This window comes from Cetorhinus maximus, chromosome 18, assembly GCF_964194155.1.
Source record: "Cetorhinus maximus chromosome 18, sCetMax3.hap1.1, whole genome shotgun sequence".
In the NCBI taxonomy this organism is placed as follows: domain Eukaryota; kingdom Metazoa; phylum Chordata; class Chondrichthyes; order Lamniformes; family Cetorhinidae; genus Cetorhinus; species Cetorhinus maximus.
The window spans coordinates 13689630-13708002 of record NC_135896.1 but is presented as its reverse complement, the minus strand read 5'-3'; the positions used below and the strand labels follow the sequence as shown (position 1 = coordinate 13708002).

The window sequence follows — 18373 nt, the reverse complement described above, 5'->3', positions numbered from 1 at the left end:
CTAGAGCAACTCAGACTCCTTGGGGGGTGGACAGCTGGTATGAATCAGATTGGTGCCAACAGCACAAAGTTTGATCCTGTTCCAGCTGGGTGCCTCCTTGCCCTACCCCGTGGTGGAGATTGTGGTGCTGCGGGTTGGACCTGCCTTTGGGGAGAGTACTGAAGAAGAAAAATTGAAATTAACTTTACATGGTTTAGGCTGGCATGCTTCACAGTGGCAGAGATTTAAGTCCTAACACAAAAGATTATGTAATCATCATTTCTGTAATTATGAGACTTCATGCTGAGCAGACAGCTGTTTGTACCCAAGATGTAGACTGTCTTTAAAGCTATGCCAGTACATTTAATTATATTACAAAGAAATTCAATAGAGATTACATCATGTTTTAATGAAGGCAATGAATTAGAAAATGATTGAAGTGAAAATTTATAGGAATGTGTTCATGGAAACACGTGCAACAGCACTCAAAACAGAGTGCTATAGTGGGAATAACCCCAATGGACCTTGAAGTGCTGAATAAATTTCCACCTTGCAGTACATAAAAATATGGTTTTCATCACCTAAGAATGATAATCTGCAAATTATGCTTTATTTTTCGTACAAATAAGCATGTTTGTAATGAGAAAAACCTGATGTATTCTACACAGGACAAGAACGCAATTAAAAGAAAGCCATTGTAGCAATAGAGTAAATTTGTTTCATACTTTCCTAAGTCAGCTTCTTCCTTGGAAATGGAAGAACACCTTGGTCACGGGACCTTGTGTCCTGGTCACAGTATGACATTTTAGGGATAGTTTTGGAAGGTTGGCCTCCTGGTGTGGAACATTTCCAATAGCAACTGTGGATCAGAGTCAGCAACCATTTTTTTTGGCCTATTGTTAATGAATATCTCCACCTTTGAATCCAGTCGTAATACATAAGTAATTTACGAACAACTGCAGTTCTAGACTTTGTTTGAATAGTGTAGCAAATGTTGTCTGTTACAGACTGTTATCAGCTATTGTGCTTAGGTTGGTTCAATTTGTGCAGGAATTGAATTTGTAGTACAGAATGCCTGTTTGAAATCTGACAGTGGAATACTCAAAATCCTGGAAATACATTTCTGGGCTACAAAATGTCTGTTTGAATACAATCGATCTGGTTAAAATTTTCCAAAAGAATTTCCAAAAAAACAATACCAATTAAGTAGGCTCTCACATTGTTAAGAAATGCAAAGGAAAGCACTAGTATCCCTTTAAAGTTATTCAAAAGCAACATAGTCCTCCAGAATTGTGGGGTTGAATGTACTGTTTGTCCCCTGTTTTTTCCAGGTTTCTTCAGTTCTTATGCCAAAGTTATGGTGGACAAGCAGAAAGATCCCATGGAAATTTATTCCCTGACCTTTTTACTATTTCTTCCATTTTGTGAATGGTGATCTTCAGTAAATATATAACTAAAATTATACTGCTGTACTTATGCGCTTGTGAATCTTTTGTAAAATAAATTCACTTGATATTTTAAAACTAGAATGGAGATGTTATACTCAACACTTTTGAAAACCAAAGTAGGATATAATGGAAGCATATGTCAGATTCAGACAAGACTTCCAGCTTCATTGTCCATTTTTTAATTACATATTCTGATGAAAGGTCATCGATCTGAAACATTGGGCTGGATTTTCCCAGCCCTCTGGACACGGCTGGGAAGCAGGAGGCCTCGTAAAATGGTGGCAGGAGATGTCAGGAGGGGAGCCCGAGGCGTCGCTGCCAAAGGATATTCTCCTGGGCAGGGGCCTCAGTGGTGCGGCTGCCTGCTGACTAGAGGCTGGCAGCCAAGCAGAACAATGAAGTGGCCAATTAAGATCCATTTCCTGCCTCATTTCCTGGTGTCAGAAGGGGCTGTCGCCACATCGGGAGACCGTCAGGTAAATACTTTGTGGCCCACGGAGCAGCCCCCTGGCAGCATTGGCTGCTCCCGCAGTTACACTGCCACTGCTGGAAGGTGCACCCCTTTAATTGCTGGGGCCTGCCTGCCAGGCCCTTACATGGTTAAAAAAAAATTACTTTGCCTTTGATGGCGCCTCTTCTTCCTGGACCCTGAGCAATGGCCACCTCTATTGGTGGCACTGTCAATTCTGCCAGATTGGCCCAGGAGCTCTGGGAGGCAATAGTAAGTCCCAGGATTTTGATGGTGGGGAATTCAACTGTTGAATGTCAAGGAGAAGGGTTTATTCTTGCTCTTGTTGGAGATGGTGATTTCTGGCACTTGTATGGCATGAATGTTATAGGTCACTTATGAACTCAAGCCCGAATGCTGTCCGGATCTTGCTGTATGCGTGGACTGCCTCATTATCTGAGGAGTTGCAGATGGGACTGACTCTGTGCAATCATCAACATACATTCCCACTTCTAATCTAAAGATGGAGGGAAGGTCAGTGGTGTAGCAGCTGATGGTGCTTGGACCTAGGACACTGCCCTGAGGAACACCTGCAGCAACATCTTGGGGCTGAGATGAATGGCCTCCAACAACCACAGTCATCTTTCTTTGTTCTAGGTATGACACAAGCCAGTAGACAGCCTTCCTTTGATCCCCTTTAACTGCTATTTTGCTAGGCTCCTCGATGCCAAACTCCTCCAAATGCTGCCTTGATGACAAGAACAGTCACTCTCACATCAACTCACTTCTGGAATTCAGCCCCTTTGTTCATGATTAGACCAAGGCTATAAGGCCTTGCGTCCAGTGGTCCTGGCAGAACCCAAAATGACCATCAGTTAGCAGGCTATTACTGAGTAAATGCAGCTTGACAGTGCTATGGACAACTCCTTCCAACGCTTTGATGATGACTGAGAGTAGCTGATGGAGTGATAATTGACTGGATTGGATTATTCCTGCTTTCTGTTGGTGGGGCATACCTGAGCAATTTCTACTTTGATGGCTGAAATCCAGTGTTGTAACTGTACTGAAACAGTTTGGCTAGAGGGACAGCCAGCTCTAGAGCACTGGTATTCAGTACTACAGCCAGGGTATTTGCATGCCCCATAGCCTTTGCTGTATCCAGTGTACTCAGCTGTTTCCAAGGGTGTTGGCTTAAGTCTGATATCTGTAAGCATGAGGACTTCAGCTGGTGGCCGAGATAGATCATGCACTTGCACTTTGGCTAAAGTGGTTGAACATTTTTCAGCTTTGTCTTGTGCAGTCTCGTGTTGAGCTCTGCCATCATTGAAGATCAGGATGTTAATGGGGCCTCCTACTCCCACTTTTTGTTTAATTATCTACCACTATTCACAACTGGATATGACAGAACCACAGAGCTTTGATCTGGTTCATTGTTTATGGGATCACTTAGCTCTCTCTATAGCCTGCTGTTCTGGCTGTTCAGCGTGCACATAACCGTTTGCTCTAGCTTCACCATTGCCTGGTTCTACTCCTGGCATATTCTCCTACACTCCTCAGTGAGCAAGGGTTGGTCCTCTGGCTTGATAGTAATGGTAGTGTGAGGAATAGACAAGGGCATGAAGATCCAGATTGTAGTTGAATACAGTTGTGCTGCTGTAGATTGCCCACGGTGCCTTATGGAAGCCCAATTTGGGCTACTACATCTGTTCTGAATCACATTTAGCATGGTGGTAGTGCCAAACAAGAAAATGCAGGGTGTCCTCAATTCAAAAGCAGAACATTGTTTCCAGAAGGGTTATGCAATAGTCACTCTTACCATCATGGACAGATGCATCTGCAACAGGTAACTCGGTGAGGGCAATGTTAAGTAGGTTTTTCCTTCTTGTTGCTTCTCTCACCACCTGCTGCAAGCTCAGTCTAGCAGCTATATCAGTCAGGATGTGGCTAGCAGAGTCATTATGGTACTTCTGAGTTTGTCTTGATGATGGATATTGAAATCTCCCACCCACAGTACAATCTGTTTCCTTGCTGTACACAATGCTTCAAGTGGTGTTCAATGTGGAGGAGCACTGATTCATCATCTGAGGAGGGTGGTAGGTGTAATCAGCAGGAGTTTTCCTTGCTCATGTTTGAACTAATGTCGTGGGATTTCACAGTATCTGGAGTCAATGTTGTGGACTCCCAGGGCCACTCCCTCCCAACTGTAAACCACTGTATACCATTATGCCAGTGGGATAGGACAAACTTAAGGATGGTGATGGAGGAGTCCAGGATATTTATTGAAAGATATGATTCTGTGAGTATGACTGGCTGTTGCTTGACTAGTCTTTGAGACAGCTCTCCCAGTTTTGGCAGAACTCCCTAGATGTTAGTGAAGGGGATTTTGCAAGGTCAGCTGAACAGACTTTGGCATGGTCTAATCTGATGCCCCGGTCAATGTTGTGTGGTCTATCTGGTTTTATTGTTTTTAAATAATTTAAAATGGAAAATACTGGAGTGTGGCAACATAGGTGGAGAGCGAAACAGAGTTAAGGTTTTGATCGAATATGACTTTTTCAGAAGAGTCTGTGTTCTGAAGAAGAGTCATATTCAATGCAAAACATTAACTCTGTTTCTCTTTCCATAGATCTGCCAGACTTGCTGAGTATTTCAAGCACTTTCCATTTTAATTCAGATTTCCAGCATCCTCAGTATTTGGCTTTTATTTATTGTTTTTATGCTTTGGCATAGCAGGATGGTAGTGAGAAAAATAAAGTCAAATGCACCTCATCTGAAATTGAATGGTGATCCCTTTAAATAATGTTATGGACTGGAGGGAGGTGCAAAACTGAACTCTTTTGTTCTCTCACCATATGTCTGTGAGCAGAGGTGTTTTTTGTTTTAAAAATAGGGTGTGGCACTTATTCCAAAAACCCTTTGTGTGGTAAATTTTTAAAGTGACTTGCAGCAAAGTCTCTTAGGATTAAATTGGAATTTTAGTTTATTCACACATTCGAATCTGGGGAGGAAGATCACATCTTCCCATGTGCATAAGTATATAGTAAGGGGATAGGAAATAAGGGTTTTACAATTATGAATAATTTAACAGTAAAAAAAACCCACAGAAATGGATCTCAGCTCACATGATTTCCAAAGTCCATAAAGTCCAAATCCAGAGGGGGGCTTCCTCACGAAGAAGTTCCAGTTCAAGCAGGTTCCTGGCTGAAGGCAGAAGTGCGGAATTCCTTTAAGATGATGGAAATGCAGTGAGATGTGGTTGATGTTCAGAGACTTGGTCTGCTTGGCAGGCGGTGACTAGTGGCTTCCAGGTAAACAGGTTTCGAGGAGGGCTTGTTGCAGGCTGCTTGATCAGCCTGGAGTCCTGCTGTCAGATGTTTGCAAGTTGGAGATAAATCAGCAGACTGCTCTGCTTGAGTTTTCAACTGTATAAAAATGGTCATGTGAGTCACGCGAACTCCTTCCTCTGCAATGAGTTCATAAAGGGATGTTTATCTGGTGTCTGGACCTTGCTTTTGTTTGGTGGCTTATAAATGTCCCAGCTATTAGCCTCTGAGAGTCGTTATCCATATTGATGATCCTGTTCCAGGTAGCTATTGTCTTGGTACGCCCTTGGACGATGCTAGAGGGAGAAGCTTATAAAGATGCAAATGACATCCATTTCCTTTCAATAGTTCCTTTTTGAAATGGACTTTGACAACTCCAAGTGTGAAATTCCAAGAGCAACATGTCAGGGCATATCTCCAGTGCAACCAATATAATCCCTTAGGGGTCATTTTACAATTCCAGACATCAGGTGACCTGTGGTGACCATCTTTTGGTTCAGCAAAGTTCATTTTTAAATGAGCAAAAAAGAATAAAGTTTGATTTCTTTCATGTCTTACGGACATGTCAGTAACATTAATGGAATCCCTCATGTGTTCAGCTTTGTCTGTTTAAGAGAAGATGTTAAAGAAAGGTCAACAATGTGCCAAATCAGCATTACATGGTGGCTGATGATGTCATGATCTGTCACAATGCCTGATTCTGGAATGCCCGGCTGTGCCGAAAGTCATTGGAAGTGGATGCTTGCCTTTTGCTTCATCTCCCAGATCATTTAGCACCAAAGCCAGTGATGCTATGATGCTGAATTTTGCAGCCTTAGAATCTTGAGAAGGAAATAGAGCCAGAAGCCAAACCGTCTGAGACAGAGGAAATTAAGGGCAGAAATTTTTCTCGGTGGGTGGGCGCTAAGGAATCTAAGGAAGTTTGGAAGATCATAACTTTTATTATAAAGATTTTAATTTGCATAATGCATTGCCTAGTGCGCCATGTAAATAAGAAAGAAATTCTGATTTCAGACATTGTGAATTATCATATCACGAGTTTTTAGATTATTGTTACCAACATATCTGTTCAAAACTAATCCATTGTTTTTTTCTCATTTCTTGCTTCACAGATATAAATGAATGCGCGCAGGCTAATTTGTGCCATAGAGGGCATTGTATCAACACCCCAGGTTCTTATCACTGTGACTGTGAAGAGGGTTACATAATGACGAGATCAGGACAGTGCAATGGTAAATAAAATCATTGCTATCTAATAGTGAATTGTATCCTAGCCATTGTGGAATTAACTCAATAACTACTGAAATTAAATTCTGATGAGGCCAGTTAAAATGAAGCATGATACTCTACAGTATTCTTCACTGCTCATCCCATTTTCCTGCTTTAGATTTTCCATTTTCTGCCACACTTTTCCCTGTGGTTAATAGATTTGGGACTATTTGAACATGGCCTTTTTTATTCCATTGTCATGACCATAGCTATATATCTACTCAGATCAATTGAATGGGAATGTACATCTGCAGGGTAGACATGGTCCTGTCAGTTTTACACACCCTTGTGCAAAAATAGAACATTTTATTACCATGCAGTGCTTTATCAATTGAGAAGCTGAAAACTGTCAAATCTGGCAGAGAAAAAAAGTAAGCTTGACTAATAGCAGCAGTTAGAAAATTTAGACTGATTACATCAGGTTTAAGTCTAGTCCTCTGCCAGATCAACTGACCCACCAAAATTTGAACATTATTGTATAATACCATTACAATTTAGTGTGCAAATTTGGATGCATTAGATTGTGGGGGAAGAGCAAAAAGCTATGTTTGTAATTATTGTACAGATTTGGATAGCTGAATATTTTTCTGTTTCTTGCTTGTATTATGACACAATCTATATACTTTACAATGAAACCTCCATGGGCAGTATTTGAACAGCAGTTTAAATGGATGCACTATTCAGTTTTTTTGTAACAAATCTCAACTTTGTCTTTAAGATGTTCTGGAAAACCTGAACTCAGTTTTCGGTTAATTTAACAGATATTGATGAATGCCGTAGCCCTAATATATGCCCTAATGGAAAATGCATCAATACTATGGGTTCCTTTGAATGTGTCAGCTGTTCAGCTGGATACAGAGCAGTAAATGGAAGATGCCTAGGTAAGATTCATAAAGTTAAATTGTGTGGCATTGACACTCTTCAATAATTAATCACAAATTTGATATCTGCATCAAGAAAATACAGTAACATTTGTAGTTTTTGTAACATGGGTTTATTATTTGAATTCTGCTTTGAAGACATTTAGTTTGATAGTTTTGAGCAGCTAGAATCCTGTATTTTTTGTATTACTTTGTAATAGATTGGATTTATGCACCAAAACAAAGCCTATTTTATGATCTGTTGATAACGGTGTGATATTAGTAATGAAAAAAAAATGAAAGTTGACCACTAATGTATTTAATAGAGTTCAGATAAAGTTTGTAATTTGGAACTTACAGCAAACAAGATATCTGCAATATATAATCTTTTTTTAATTTTAATTGGACTAAGTCTCCAATTTCACTTTCAAATAGGAGGAAATTACTTATAACATTGCTTATCTGCCAATAATTCATAGTAAAATGTGCAGGTGGAGACTATTTGGATAAATGCTCCACATCAAGCAATTGGCTAAAGACTCAGCTGATGAACGGGTCAAACGAACAACATTATTACTTTATTAGGTAATTGCATGCAACCAGTATATCAGAACTTTAGTCGCAATGATTACACAGTTCTATTAACCATCATGCACACACTACTCACAAGGCCTTGTTTGGAAGGAAATCATCACTCAATAAATGCAGCACATTAGTGAAACTAACAAATTATTACGTGGAAAGGAAGTTTTCAGATTAATGTTTGGGACTCGGTGGTATTGTGGTGCAGTGGTAGCGTCCTTACCTTTGGGCCAGAAGCTCCTCATTCAAGTCTCACTTCAGGACTTGATGGCTATAGAAGGCGCATTCATAATGTGGCCAAACAGGTTGATTATCAGCCTGTAAATCCTTCCAATATGCCTGATGGCAGGCGGAAATAGCGGGAGAGTTTCCTGGTCAGCCATACTACAGAAGGTAAAGTCAAACCACTGCAGTACTTTGCCAAGCACAATCATGGCCCAATCCAATGGAAATGCATGGTTGCTGATGCCCTCTTAGAGCATGGTACCTGAAGGAGGTGGCGACTTGGGATTTATAATCTGTTTCTGAGTATAGTTAGGAAAAGGAGTAGGCTGTTGAGCCTGCTCCGCCATTCAATATGATAATGGCTGATCATCCACTTCAATGCCTTTCTCCCACTCTATCCCCATGTCCCATTTTGTCATTGGTATTTAGAAATCTGTCAATCTCTGCTTTAAACATACTCAATGACTGAGCTTCCACTGCCGTCTAGGGTACAGAATTCCAAAGATTCACAACCCTCTGAGTAAAAATATTTTTCCTCATCTTGGTCCTAAGTGGCTTCCCTCTTATTCTGAAATTGTGTCCCCTGGTTCTAGACTCCCCAACCAGGGGAAACATTTTACCTGCATCTACCCTGTCTACCCTGTTAATTATTTTGTAGGTTTCAATGAGATCATCTCTCATTCCAGAGAATACAAGTCGATATGTCCATCCCTTTATCAATTCTGTTAGTAAAATCCACAAAAAACTCCAACAGGTTCGTCAAACATGATTTCCCATTCATAAATTCATGTTGACTAGGGCCAATTAGATCATTATTATCCAAGTGTCCATTTAACACATCCTTTATAATAGATTCTAACATTTTTCCTACTACTTACCTAAGGTTTACAGGTCTGTAATTGTTTGTTTTCTCTCTCCATCCCTTTTAAATAGAGGGGTGACATTTTCTACCTTCTGATCTGCAGAAGCATTCCAGAATCTAAAGAATTTGGAAGATGATCGCCAATGCATCCACTACCTCCATAGCTACCTCTTTCAACACGCTGGGATGTAAAATGTCAGGTCCCGGGAAGTTATCAGCCTTCAGTCCCATTAATTTCTCAAATACAACCTTCTTACTAATACTAATTTCCTTCAATTTCTTATTCCCCCTAGTGCCTTGGATCCCTAATTCTAGGAGATTTCTTGTATCTTCATCAGTGAAGATAGACAAAGTAATCATTTAGCTTTTCTGCCATTTCTCTGTACCTCATTAAAAATTCTCCTGACTCTGCCTGTAATGGACCCACATTTGTCCTAGCCAAATGTTTCCTTTTTAAGTACCTATAGAAGCTTTTACAGTCCGTTTTTATGTTTTTTGCTAGCTTACATTCATATTCTATTTTCTCCTTTTAACAGTTTCTTAGTCCTCTTTTGCTGTATTGTAAAATCTTCCCAATCCTCAGGTTTACCAACTTTATAGGCCTTTTCTTTTAATTTTATACAATCCTTTAACTTCCTTTGTTAGTCACGGTTGACTGACTTTTCCTTTTGGGTTTTTGTGCTTTGAAGGAATGTATAGTTGCTGTAAACTATGGAATAATTTTTTAAAGACTATCCATTGCCTATATACTGTCATGTTTTAATGTATTTTCCCAATCCACCTCAGCCAATTTACCCTCATACCTTCCAAATTTACTTTGTTCAAATTTAACATCTTGGTTTTCTGGCTGAGCTATTGAAGGAAGCATGGGAATCTAATTAACGAATCACTGATCCAAGGGATTGGTGGGAAATGAACATAACAGCTTTTATATTTAGCATTTTTAACATAATGTCCAAAATGACCATAGGTCATTTTAACACCACCCGACTCAAGCCACTGCCCGGGTGGGGCAGTTTCAGTTTGGGGTGATTAAATTGGTAAAAATAGGAAACCCTACCTCAGTTGACCATGAACATGCCTACTTCAAGTTTAACTGGGTTGGATTTAGTATCGGGTGAGTAGCAGCTGAAAGGAGTTGGAAGATGCTGGCTACGGTAGCCAAGAGCTTTTTCAGCACTTGTGAGCTTGCGAACCTCCCTCCAGTCTCTCAGAGCTCACATCCTCTGAACTCTCTATTTTGCCTGTCATCTCTCCACCCCCTCCAACATTTCTACACATAACATGCTCCCACGCCCCCCCACCATCCCTCTACGCCATGCCTTCTCTCCAAGTCCTGCTATCATCTCTCCAAACCCCACCCCAAAACGATCAATATCTTTCCACCCACCACAACCCCTGATCTTATTGGTTGCCAGGGACCATCCCCAGTGGTGCATGACGACTACGGGGTAATGTAGCCTTCACTGTCAGGCAGACAGACAGCCAGCCGTTAATCTGGCTGGTTGCAAAGTGGGAAATAGAATTCAACAATTCTAATGAGGTCCTGCCGTTATATTCCACAGCACTTACGTATTCTTGGCATTTCTGGGATTCCAGGACACTGATGGGTGTCCAGTCTCCCACTTAGTCTCCCTGTAAATATTGGGAGCATAATAAAAAATTGAATCTCAAACCAAAGAAGGAGAATTTAGGAGGGGTGTCCAAAAGATTCATCAGAAAGGTGAGTTTGAAAGAGGATCTTAAAGGAAGAGATGGCGATAGAGAGGCAGAAGGACTTAGACAAAAGGAGTGAATTTTAGAGCATAATACCTAAGGTGGCTAAAGGTATGCCCATTAAAGCTGACACAAAATGAGCTCAGCAAGATTCATCACCATCCTATTATTTTTGGTCAAAAACTGGAAACTGCATAACATCTCACTGAATGTTGATCAAAGGCCTGAAAGATTATTCCTTAATTTGACTCTTTCCATTTGAGACACAGGTCAGAAACAAATTGCCATGATGAAAAATTCATCACTTATGTTTTTCAGAATCAAACCTTTAAAAATGAGCATTACTAGTGATTAGATGACATTTATTGTTGAAATATGATAAGTGCAAAAGTAATAGGGCTGAATGAACATCATAAAGCCAAAGAATGGTAGCTTGAGACTTAGTAAAGCCAACCTACCTCTACCCTATTTATTGCTGCTTATTTCTTCAGCTCATGGCACCATATGTTCCATTTTAATGTTTCCACACCATTACTGAAAGAAATCTGAATCTAATGGAAATATCAATTTTTCCTCACCTAACTCAAGGAGGGGTTTGGGGAATGTATACTGATGGCTTTTCAAAGGTTTTACCCAATGTTTCTCTTTGCTTTCACAACAGATTTTATTTAAAATTGAAATTCAGGCCAATGTTTTCAAATACTGAGCATCAGAACTGATAATAGGGACTGAAACTTGCTTTTGGAGTTAGTGTACCATGGAACTCCCTTCTGGCGTCCTGACCCCTTACATTTATCTGGGTTGGGGGGCAAATTGGATGGTCTACCAATGATGCGTCCATCACAGAGGGAGCACAACACTGCTAGACAGAAAGCTCTGGCAGTAATGCAAAGAGCCATCTACAGAAATGACAGAAAAGGGCACAGTTAGAGAAGCAACCTGAAGAATGCTTTTTTTTTTAAAAAAAGGTTGTCCATGAGCTGCATCTCATTCTGCTTCAGGCTTGGGGATAGGGGAGAACGTGGTCACAACAAGGCCATCTTCTTCCAAAAAGGGTCAGAAGGGATTTCCACTGCCACTCCATTATGGAGTACCTGGAGTTTGTAGTGAAGAGTCAGGGAAATAAGCCATTTTCCCTAACCCCACACCTCCCCCTTCCCTTCACTGTTATCCAAGTACAATAGGACAGCCAAGTGTTGGGTTATCATATTCCTTATCAGTGTGGAGAGGTGGGGATTGGCTGGAAAGAACATGTACAATGTCACTTTCAAGAGCAGTATAACAGGGGAAAATCTATATCTTTGAACCTAAGTGCAGGTTCAGGTTCTATATGATGCTGGGTATTGATAAGGTTAGTTAATGCTTCCCAAATCTAAACAGGAAATCCAAAAAGGAAAATAAAACCCCTTTATGCCTACTTGTCACCGCTCAAAAACTGGTGGGGGTCCTTACTACTGCTGAACAGATCTTTGAGAGAGGGCATTAGCTGGGCCACTGAGCTCCAAAATGACACCGCTGGTATAAAATTTGCATGCTAATTGACATAATGATCTGCCTTCTTTACAAACATCCAATGTCTGTGCACTTCACGCACGGTAATGCCCTCACCAAAATAGCATCTGAAGCAACTTGACGCAAAACATGCATCTACACTGCAGGCACCATTTTTGGGTACCAAACTGCTCCTATAGTGCCAGAACAATGGGTGCCACTGATCCCAGTTTTGTGGCAAGAGCCATGATTGATACAGATTGTCAGTAGGTGAGTGATGTTGTGGTGATTTGAGCAATGGCTGAGGCTTGTGATGCTTTTGGTAGGAAATGGTGTTTGAAGATGAGTTCACTGGACTTGACCACTCACGTAAGGTCACTGAACTGCTTGTGACCCTGCATCCAGGTCCTTTAGGCTTGCTTCTTAGCTGACATTGATCTCCACTGCTATCTGGTCCACTGCATTCTCACCATGTTTGGAGGGCCCCCTGGCCTCCTGCAGATACAGAACATTTCTCCTCCTTCCCAGTTCCACCACCAAGCCTTCTAATGCAGCACCCAAAATCCAAAAACCTTGAAGCCAGCGCACTCCCATGTTGTGCAGTTATTCAAGGTCACATTCACTTCCTGCAAGACTGCTAGCACCTGCTCCAGCCACGATGCACCTTACCTCTAAGACATCCCAATTAGCCCTAGAGGGTGCAGGCTAGCTTTTACTGGTGCTCGCCAGTCACAATAATGGCCATGTATCCAGCCAATCAATATTTTGGTAAGGGTTTTCCTAGACTACGAATGACTTGAGATAGTATAGTTTTGCTAAAACTTTTTATTTACACTAGTTACATGGATCATAGTAAGCACATGGTATTTAGGAGACAGACTCTTCTGCTCCTAATTCTTTTGGAGCCTCTTGGTCATCTGACTACTGATATCACAGTTACATCATGAATATCATCATAGCCCCTTTAACATATTCATTAACACCTCCACACACACACCCCACCCCACCCACCCCGCACCTTGCTGGCAGCGGCATTGAAGGCAGATTGCAGACTCTGCTGTCATGTTGGCCCTGATTACCTTGGCGGGTTGTCCTCTGGTCAGCAGGGCCTGAGCAGGCTCTGCCTGGGAGGGTGTGACCAGCGGCATGGCTGGGCACTCCTCAGTCATGCAGCCTCAAAAGATGCCATGGTCATTGGCAGAGGGGCAGAGGAGCTGCCACCCTTATGCGGAGCGCTGTGAGAGGAGCCCACAGAAACGACAGGCAGCTCGTCTGCCAGTGTGAGGTGCGTTTGTACCTCCCTGTTCTCCGTTGATGGATGGACACCTAGCAAAGAGACTAGGTGGCCTCATCTATCTCTCACACTGACTGTGACTTCTTGAGATCACAGCCAGTGTGAGGGCTTGCAAGCCTGAGCGCGACCTCAGGGGTCCCTGATTCTGTTCTTGGAGCTGCCTCTCATGAGAATCGCCATTTTCTCAATGGAGGAGGTTGTGCACTCAGTGCTCAGGGTTAAGGCAGTGCTCATGTTCTGCATGGACTCTTCCATGACAGATACCATGGCACACAGACCCTCGGGGATCTCTGCCAGATCTTCCCATGCATCCTGCTGGATGGACATCCAGCATCTGGACAACTCCAGAGGCTCAGCATCTGTCTCAGACTCAGCATGGTCCTGGTCTCCAGCAGTCCTCCAACTGCCGGTACCCTGGGCACACTCTGCCTCTGCCTGCTCCTCATATGAGCATGATGTGCCCTCACCACAGTGCACTCCAAATGGAGCCAATGCACTATAGCCCGCTGACATGCCTATATCTGCGTTAGTGCTTGGTGCAGAGAGCGGATGTGAAGCGGGTGCATCATTCAGCAGTTCCTCCTTGGGCGTCAAGGGAGGGTCCTCGTGGTCAGCCACGTGTCATGAGGATTGCACTTCTGAGGAAGAAATAGAATATGCCAGCTAAGAACATCATTAGCTGTCTGTGCAAGCATGACGGTTGTTTGCCAAAATGAACATGTGTCTCACTGAGGCACTGAGAGTGGCCAAGCAATGGCTACTCTAGATTTGAGCTTCTCATTAGAAATGCCACAGCCCTGCTCTTCTTGCATACTCTCCCAGTCTCATCTGCCCACTGCACTCTTACCATCCTCAGAGAACCAGCCTCTCTGAGACCTGAGGTCCTTGTTCCTCACTCGCATTCCATGCCCAGGGCATCCATCTCAAACCTGGACGAATCAGGATGTTGGGTTCATGCGCACTCCAGCATGTTTTGGCTTCACTTCTTCTGAATGTAAGCAAGTGCATTCCATCCTCTATTCACAACACTATTCTAGCTTCATGATCCACCACCCCCTGAGAGCCAGCTTGAGGTGCCCATCAGATTGGCACTCCTTGCCCTTCTATACACACAAAGTGAGTGGCAACATCTCCCACCCTTGGCAGGCACAGAGATATATGCCATTTGGCACGATGCATCTCAAACACCTGAGAGCCGTGACTTACGGCCACTCTCCAAGACATCTATACTCAGTTCCATGCCAAGTTGGTACTCACCCTTACTGAGCACAGAAGATCATTGAACCATTTCTAGCACTGGATCCACGTGCGGTGCACGACATCATGCCCACTCACCTGGGCAGCCACCTCTGTTCAGGTCTTCTTCATCTGGTGGGGTGGCCTCCTCTTGCCATCTCACAGCATGAGTATTTCACGCTGGGAACTCACTGCCACCACTAGAGCATGCAGGCAGCCATCTGAGAATCATGGGACAGAGTGCCCACTAGCATTGGCATCCCACCTGCCGTGCCCGCTAGGCGCTGAGGCCATCATTTATGCCAGATTTTCCAGTCTCTCGTCAACTGCTCCGATAGGCTCCTCCCCAACTCCTGGCAGCCTTTATGGAGCTGCCTGGGCTCATTTTATACTCCTCCTCTGGGTCATCATTCCACCCAGCATCCATCAGGCTCCCGTCCCATCGGCAGAGCTGCACCAATGTCTGGGCACGTTTCACACTGGCAGACCCTTAATTGGCCAGCCAGCGTGAAATCGCGTTGTACCAACGTTCGCAGGTAGAAGCGGACAACGCGGCCGCTTCCGGGCCCACTGATCACGTGCACCCGATGAGCACGAAATTCAGGCCCTGGTGTTTGAGGTTTTCTCTGCAACGCCAAAACCATCTGTACCCTTCGAACTGTTTTTTCCAGAGATCCCATCTTTGTCCCTGCTATGGACCTTTGATGTGTTGGAAAGGCTGTGGAAGTGGTAGTGGCTGCCGTCAAGTTTCTTTCACTGTACCCTCACAATGGTACTTTCTGGGTCCGTCCTTCACCGCCACGGAGTCAACTTTCTTCCTCCACCAGTCGTCACTCGTGGGTCAGTGATTTGTGGCCGCAGTTTGCTAGACTGTGGCCTCCAGTGCTGCCACCATGTTTTGATGGCTTTTGGTGCTGCTGCTGAGGTTTCACTAATACCTTGCTTTCCTGGTTTATTTAACCTTAGTGAGGCTTTGTTTACTTTGGACAGACTTATGATAGTATGGTTTAACGTCAAACCTTTTATTAAGAACGATTTACAAAGACCTCAGAGTAAGCATATGCTGTTTAGGAGACAGACTCTTCTGCTCCTAGCCCTCTTGGAGCCTTTCAGTCTTCTGACCACTGTTGTCACAGTCACATCATTAATATCATCATGGTCTCGTTAACGTATTAAACCATTTCTCAACAATCAAGAGCACGGTTAGTGTTGACTAGGCACTGAAATCATTTAAAACAACAGGCAGTATGACGTTGCCATGCTGTCTGTTAAGCAGACACAGGTTAATATAGCTCCTTTCAGGGGCTATCAAATTTTGCCCCTGCCTAATTTTGATGAGGAAAGTAAATACTAAAAAATTTGTATGTATCATCAACCAAAGATAATAAGGTTTTCAAAGAGCTTATTGGTAGTGAAGCAGATCAAGTGCTGTTCAGTTAAATTTTAGTTGAATGCATTTTTTATAGTCACTTGGTAATACAGAACTTGTGCATTGCTGAAAAAAAAAGACATGTTGTTGAAGCTTTTCATCTTGTACACATCGGGACAGACTAATTTCAAAGGGAGCGACAATTTATACTGCATGAGAAAAGGTTGCTCATTGCAAGTTAACTCTGATTGGTCAAGACATTGCCATGGAAAATGCACCAGGGAACTATTACCCCCATACTTTTGTTTAATTCAATAAAGATGCAATGCCTGCAAAGGACAGAATCTTGCATATGAATATATGCACTTCCAGCAAGCATAAGCAAACCATATTATGAGCTTGACCGACAATCTGGTTGTTAGTGTAATTCTTAGCACTCTCTTTTTCAGCAATACTCAATGCATTTTTTGCTCATCATGACATTTATGACTTAAAAATTAGGTGATGTTTCATTTTATAGCAGTGATTGGTTAGACGGAATTTTGATTATTGTAGCCTTGTGACTTAACAAGCTCCTGTCTCAGGACTACACTAATGTAGCTTCCCCATTTCCTATCTTTCTACCTTTCTGTACACCCTTCTGTACACAGAATGTGTGTCAATCATAGAAATGCCATGCTGCAAAACATAGTCATAAAGTCATAGAGATCTACAGCACAGAAAAAGGCCCTTTGGCCCATTGAGTCTGCGCCGGTCAAACAAGTACCTGACTATTCTAATCCCATTTTCCAGCACCAGGCCCATAGCTTTGTATGCCATGGCATCGCAAGTGCACATCCAAATACTTCTTAAATGTTATGAGGGTTTCTGCCTCTACCACCCTTTCAGGCAGTGAGTTCCAGATTCCCACCACCCTCTGGGTGAAAAAATTCTTCCTCACACCCCCTCTAAACCTCCTGCCCCTTACCTTAAATCTATGCCGCCTGGTTATTGATCCCTCCACCAAGGGGAAAAGCTCCTTCCTGTCTACCCTATCTATGCCCCTCATAATTTTGTACACCTCAATCATGTCCCCCCTCAATCTCCTCTGCTCCAGGGAAAATAACTCCAGACTATCCAATCTCTCCTCATAACTAAAACTCTCCAACCCAGGCAACATCCTGGTAAATCTCCTTTGCATTCTCTCTAGTGCAATCACATCCTTCCTATAATGCGGATTCCAGAACTGCACGCAATACTCTAGCTGTGGCCTAAGCAGGTTTTATACAGTTCCAGCATAACCTCCCTACTCTTATATTCTATGCCTCGGCTAATAAAGGCAAGTACCCCATATGCCTTCTTAACCACCTTATCTACCTGTCCTGCTACCTTAAGGGACCGGCGGACATGTACACCAAGGTCCCTCTGATCCTCTGTACTTCCCAGGGTCCTACCATTCATCGTGTATTCCCGTGCCTTGTTTGTCCTTCCCAAGTGCATCACCTCAAACTTATCTGGATTAAATTCCATTTGCCACTGATCAGCCCATCTGACCAGCACGTCTATATCCTCCTGTAATCTAAGGCTATCCTCCTCACTATTTACCACCCCACAAATTTTTGTGTCATCCACGAACTTACTGATCAACCCTCCTACATTCAAGTCTAAATCGTTTATATATACCACAAACAGCAAGGGACCCAACACCAATCCCTGTGGAACCCCATTGGACACAGGCATCCAGTCACAAAATCACCCCTCGATCATCACCCTCTGCTTCCTGCCACTCAGCCAATTCTGGATCCAATTTGCCAAATTGCCTTGGATCCCATGGGATCTTACCTTCATTATCAGTCTCCCACGCGGGACCTTATCAAAAGTCTTGCTGAAGTCCAATTAGACTATGTCAAATGCATTGCCCTCATCTACACACCTGGTGACCTCTTTGAAAAATTCAATCAAATTGGTCAGACATGACCTCCCCTTAACAAAACCATCTGACTGTCCTTGATTAATCCTTGCCTCTCCAAGTGTAGATTAATTCTGTCTCTCAGAATTGCTTCCAATAGTTTCCCCACCACTGAGGTTAGACTGACTGGCCTGTAGTTCCCTGGTTTATCCCTTCCTCCCTTCTTGAATAACGGTACCACATTGGCTGTCCTCCAGCCCTCTGACACCTCTCCTGTGGCCAGAGAGGTATTGGCCAAAGACACATTGGCCAGAATTTTTAGCTCGGTGAGTGGGGGTGGGGCCTGCTCGTCAAGGCGTAAAATGACGCCGGGTGACATCGGG

At 43.0% G+C, this 18373-nt stretch overlaps 1 protein-coding gene across 1 annotated transcript in view; it reads left to right on the top strand.

Moving 5' to 3' along the window:
* LOC144692949 (latent-transforming growth factor beta-binding protein 2-like) overlaps positions 1 to 18373 on the top strand; it is a 662780-nt gene that overhangs the window by 448026 nt on the left and 196381 nt on the right. The window contains exons 19-20 of the mRNA XM_078562124.1: positions 6311 to 6430; positions 7229 to 7348. Of these exons, the coding sequence (XP_078418250.1) occupies positions 6311 to 6430; positions 7229 to 7348 (240 nt within the window). The remainder of the gene's footprint in view (positions 1 to 6310; positions 6431 to 7228; positions 7349 to 18373) is intronic.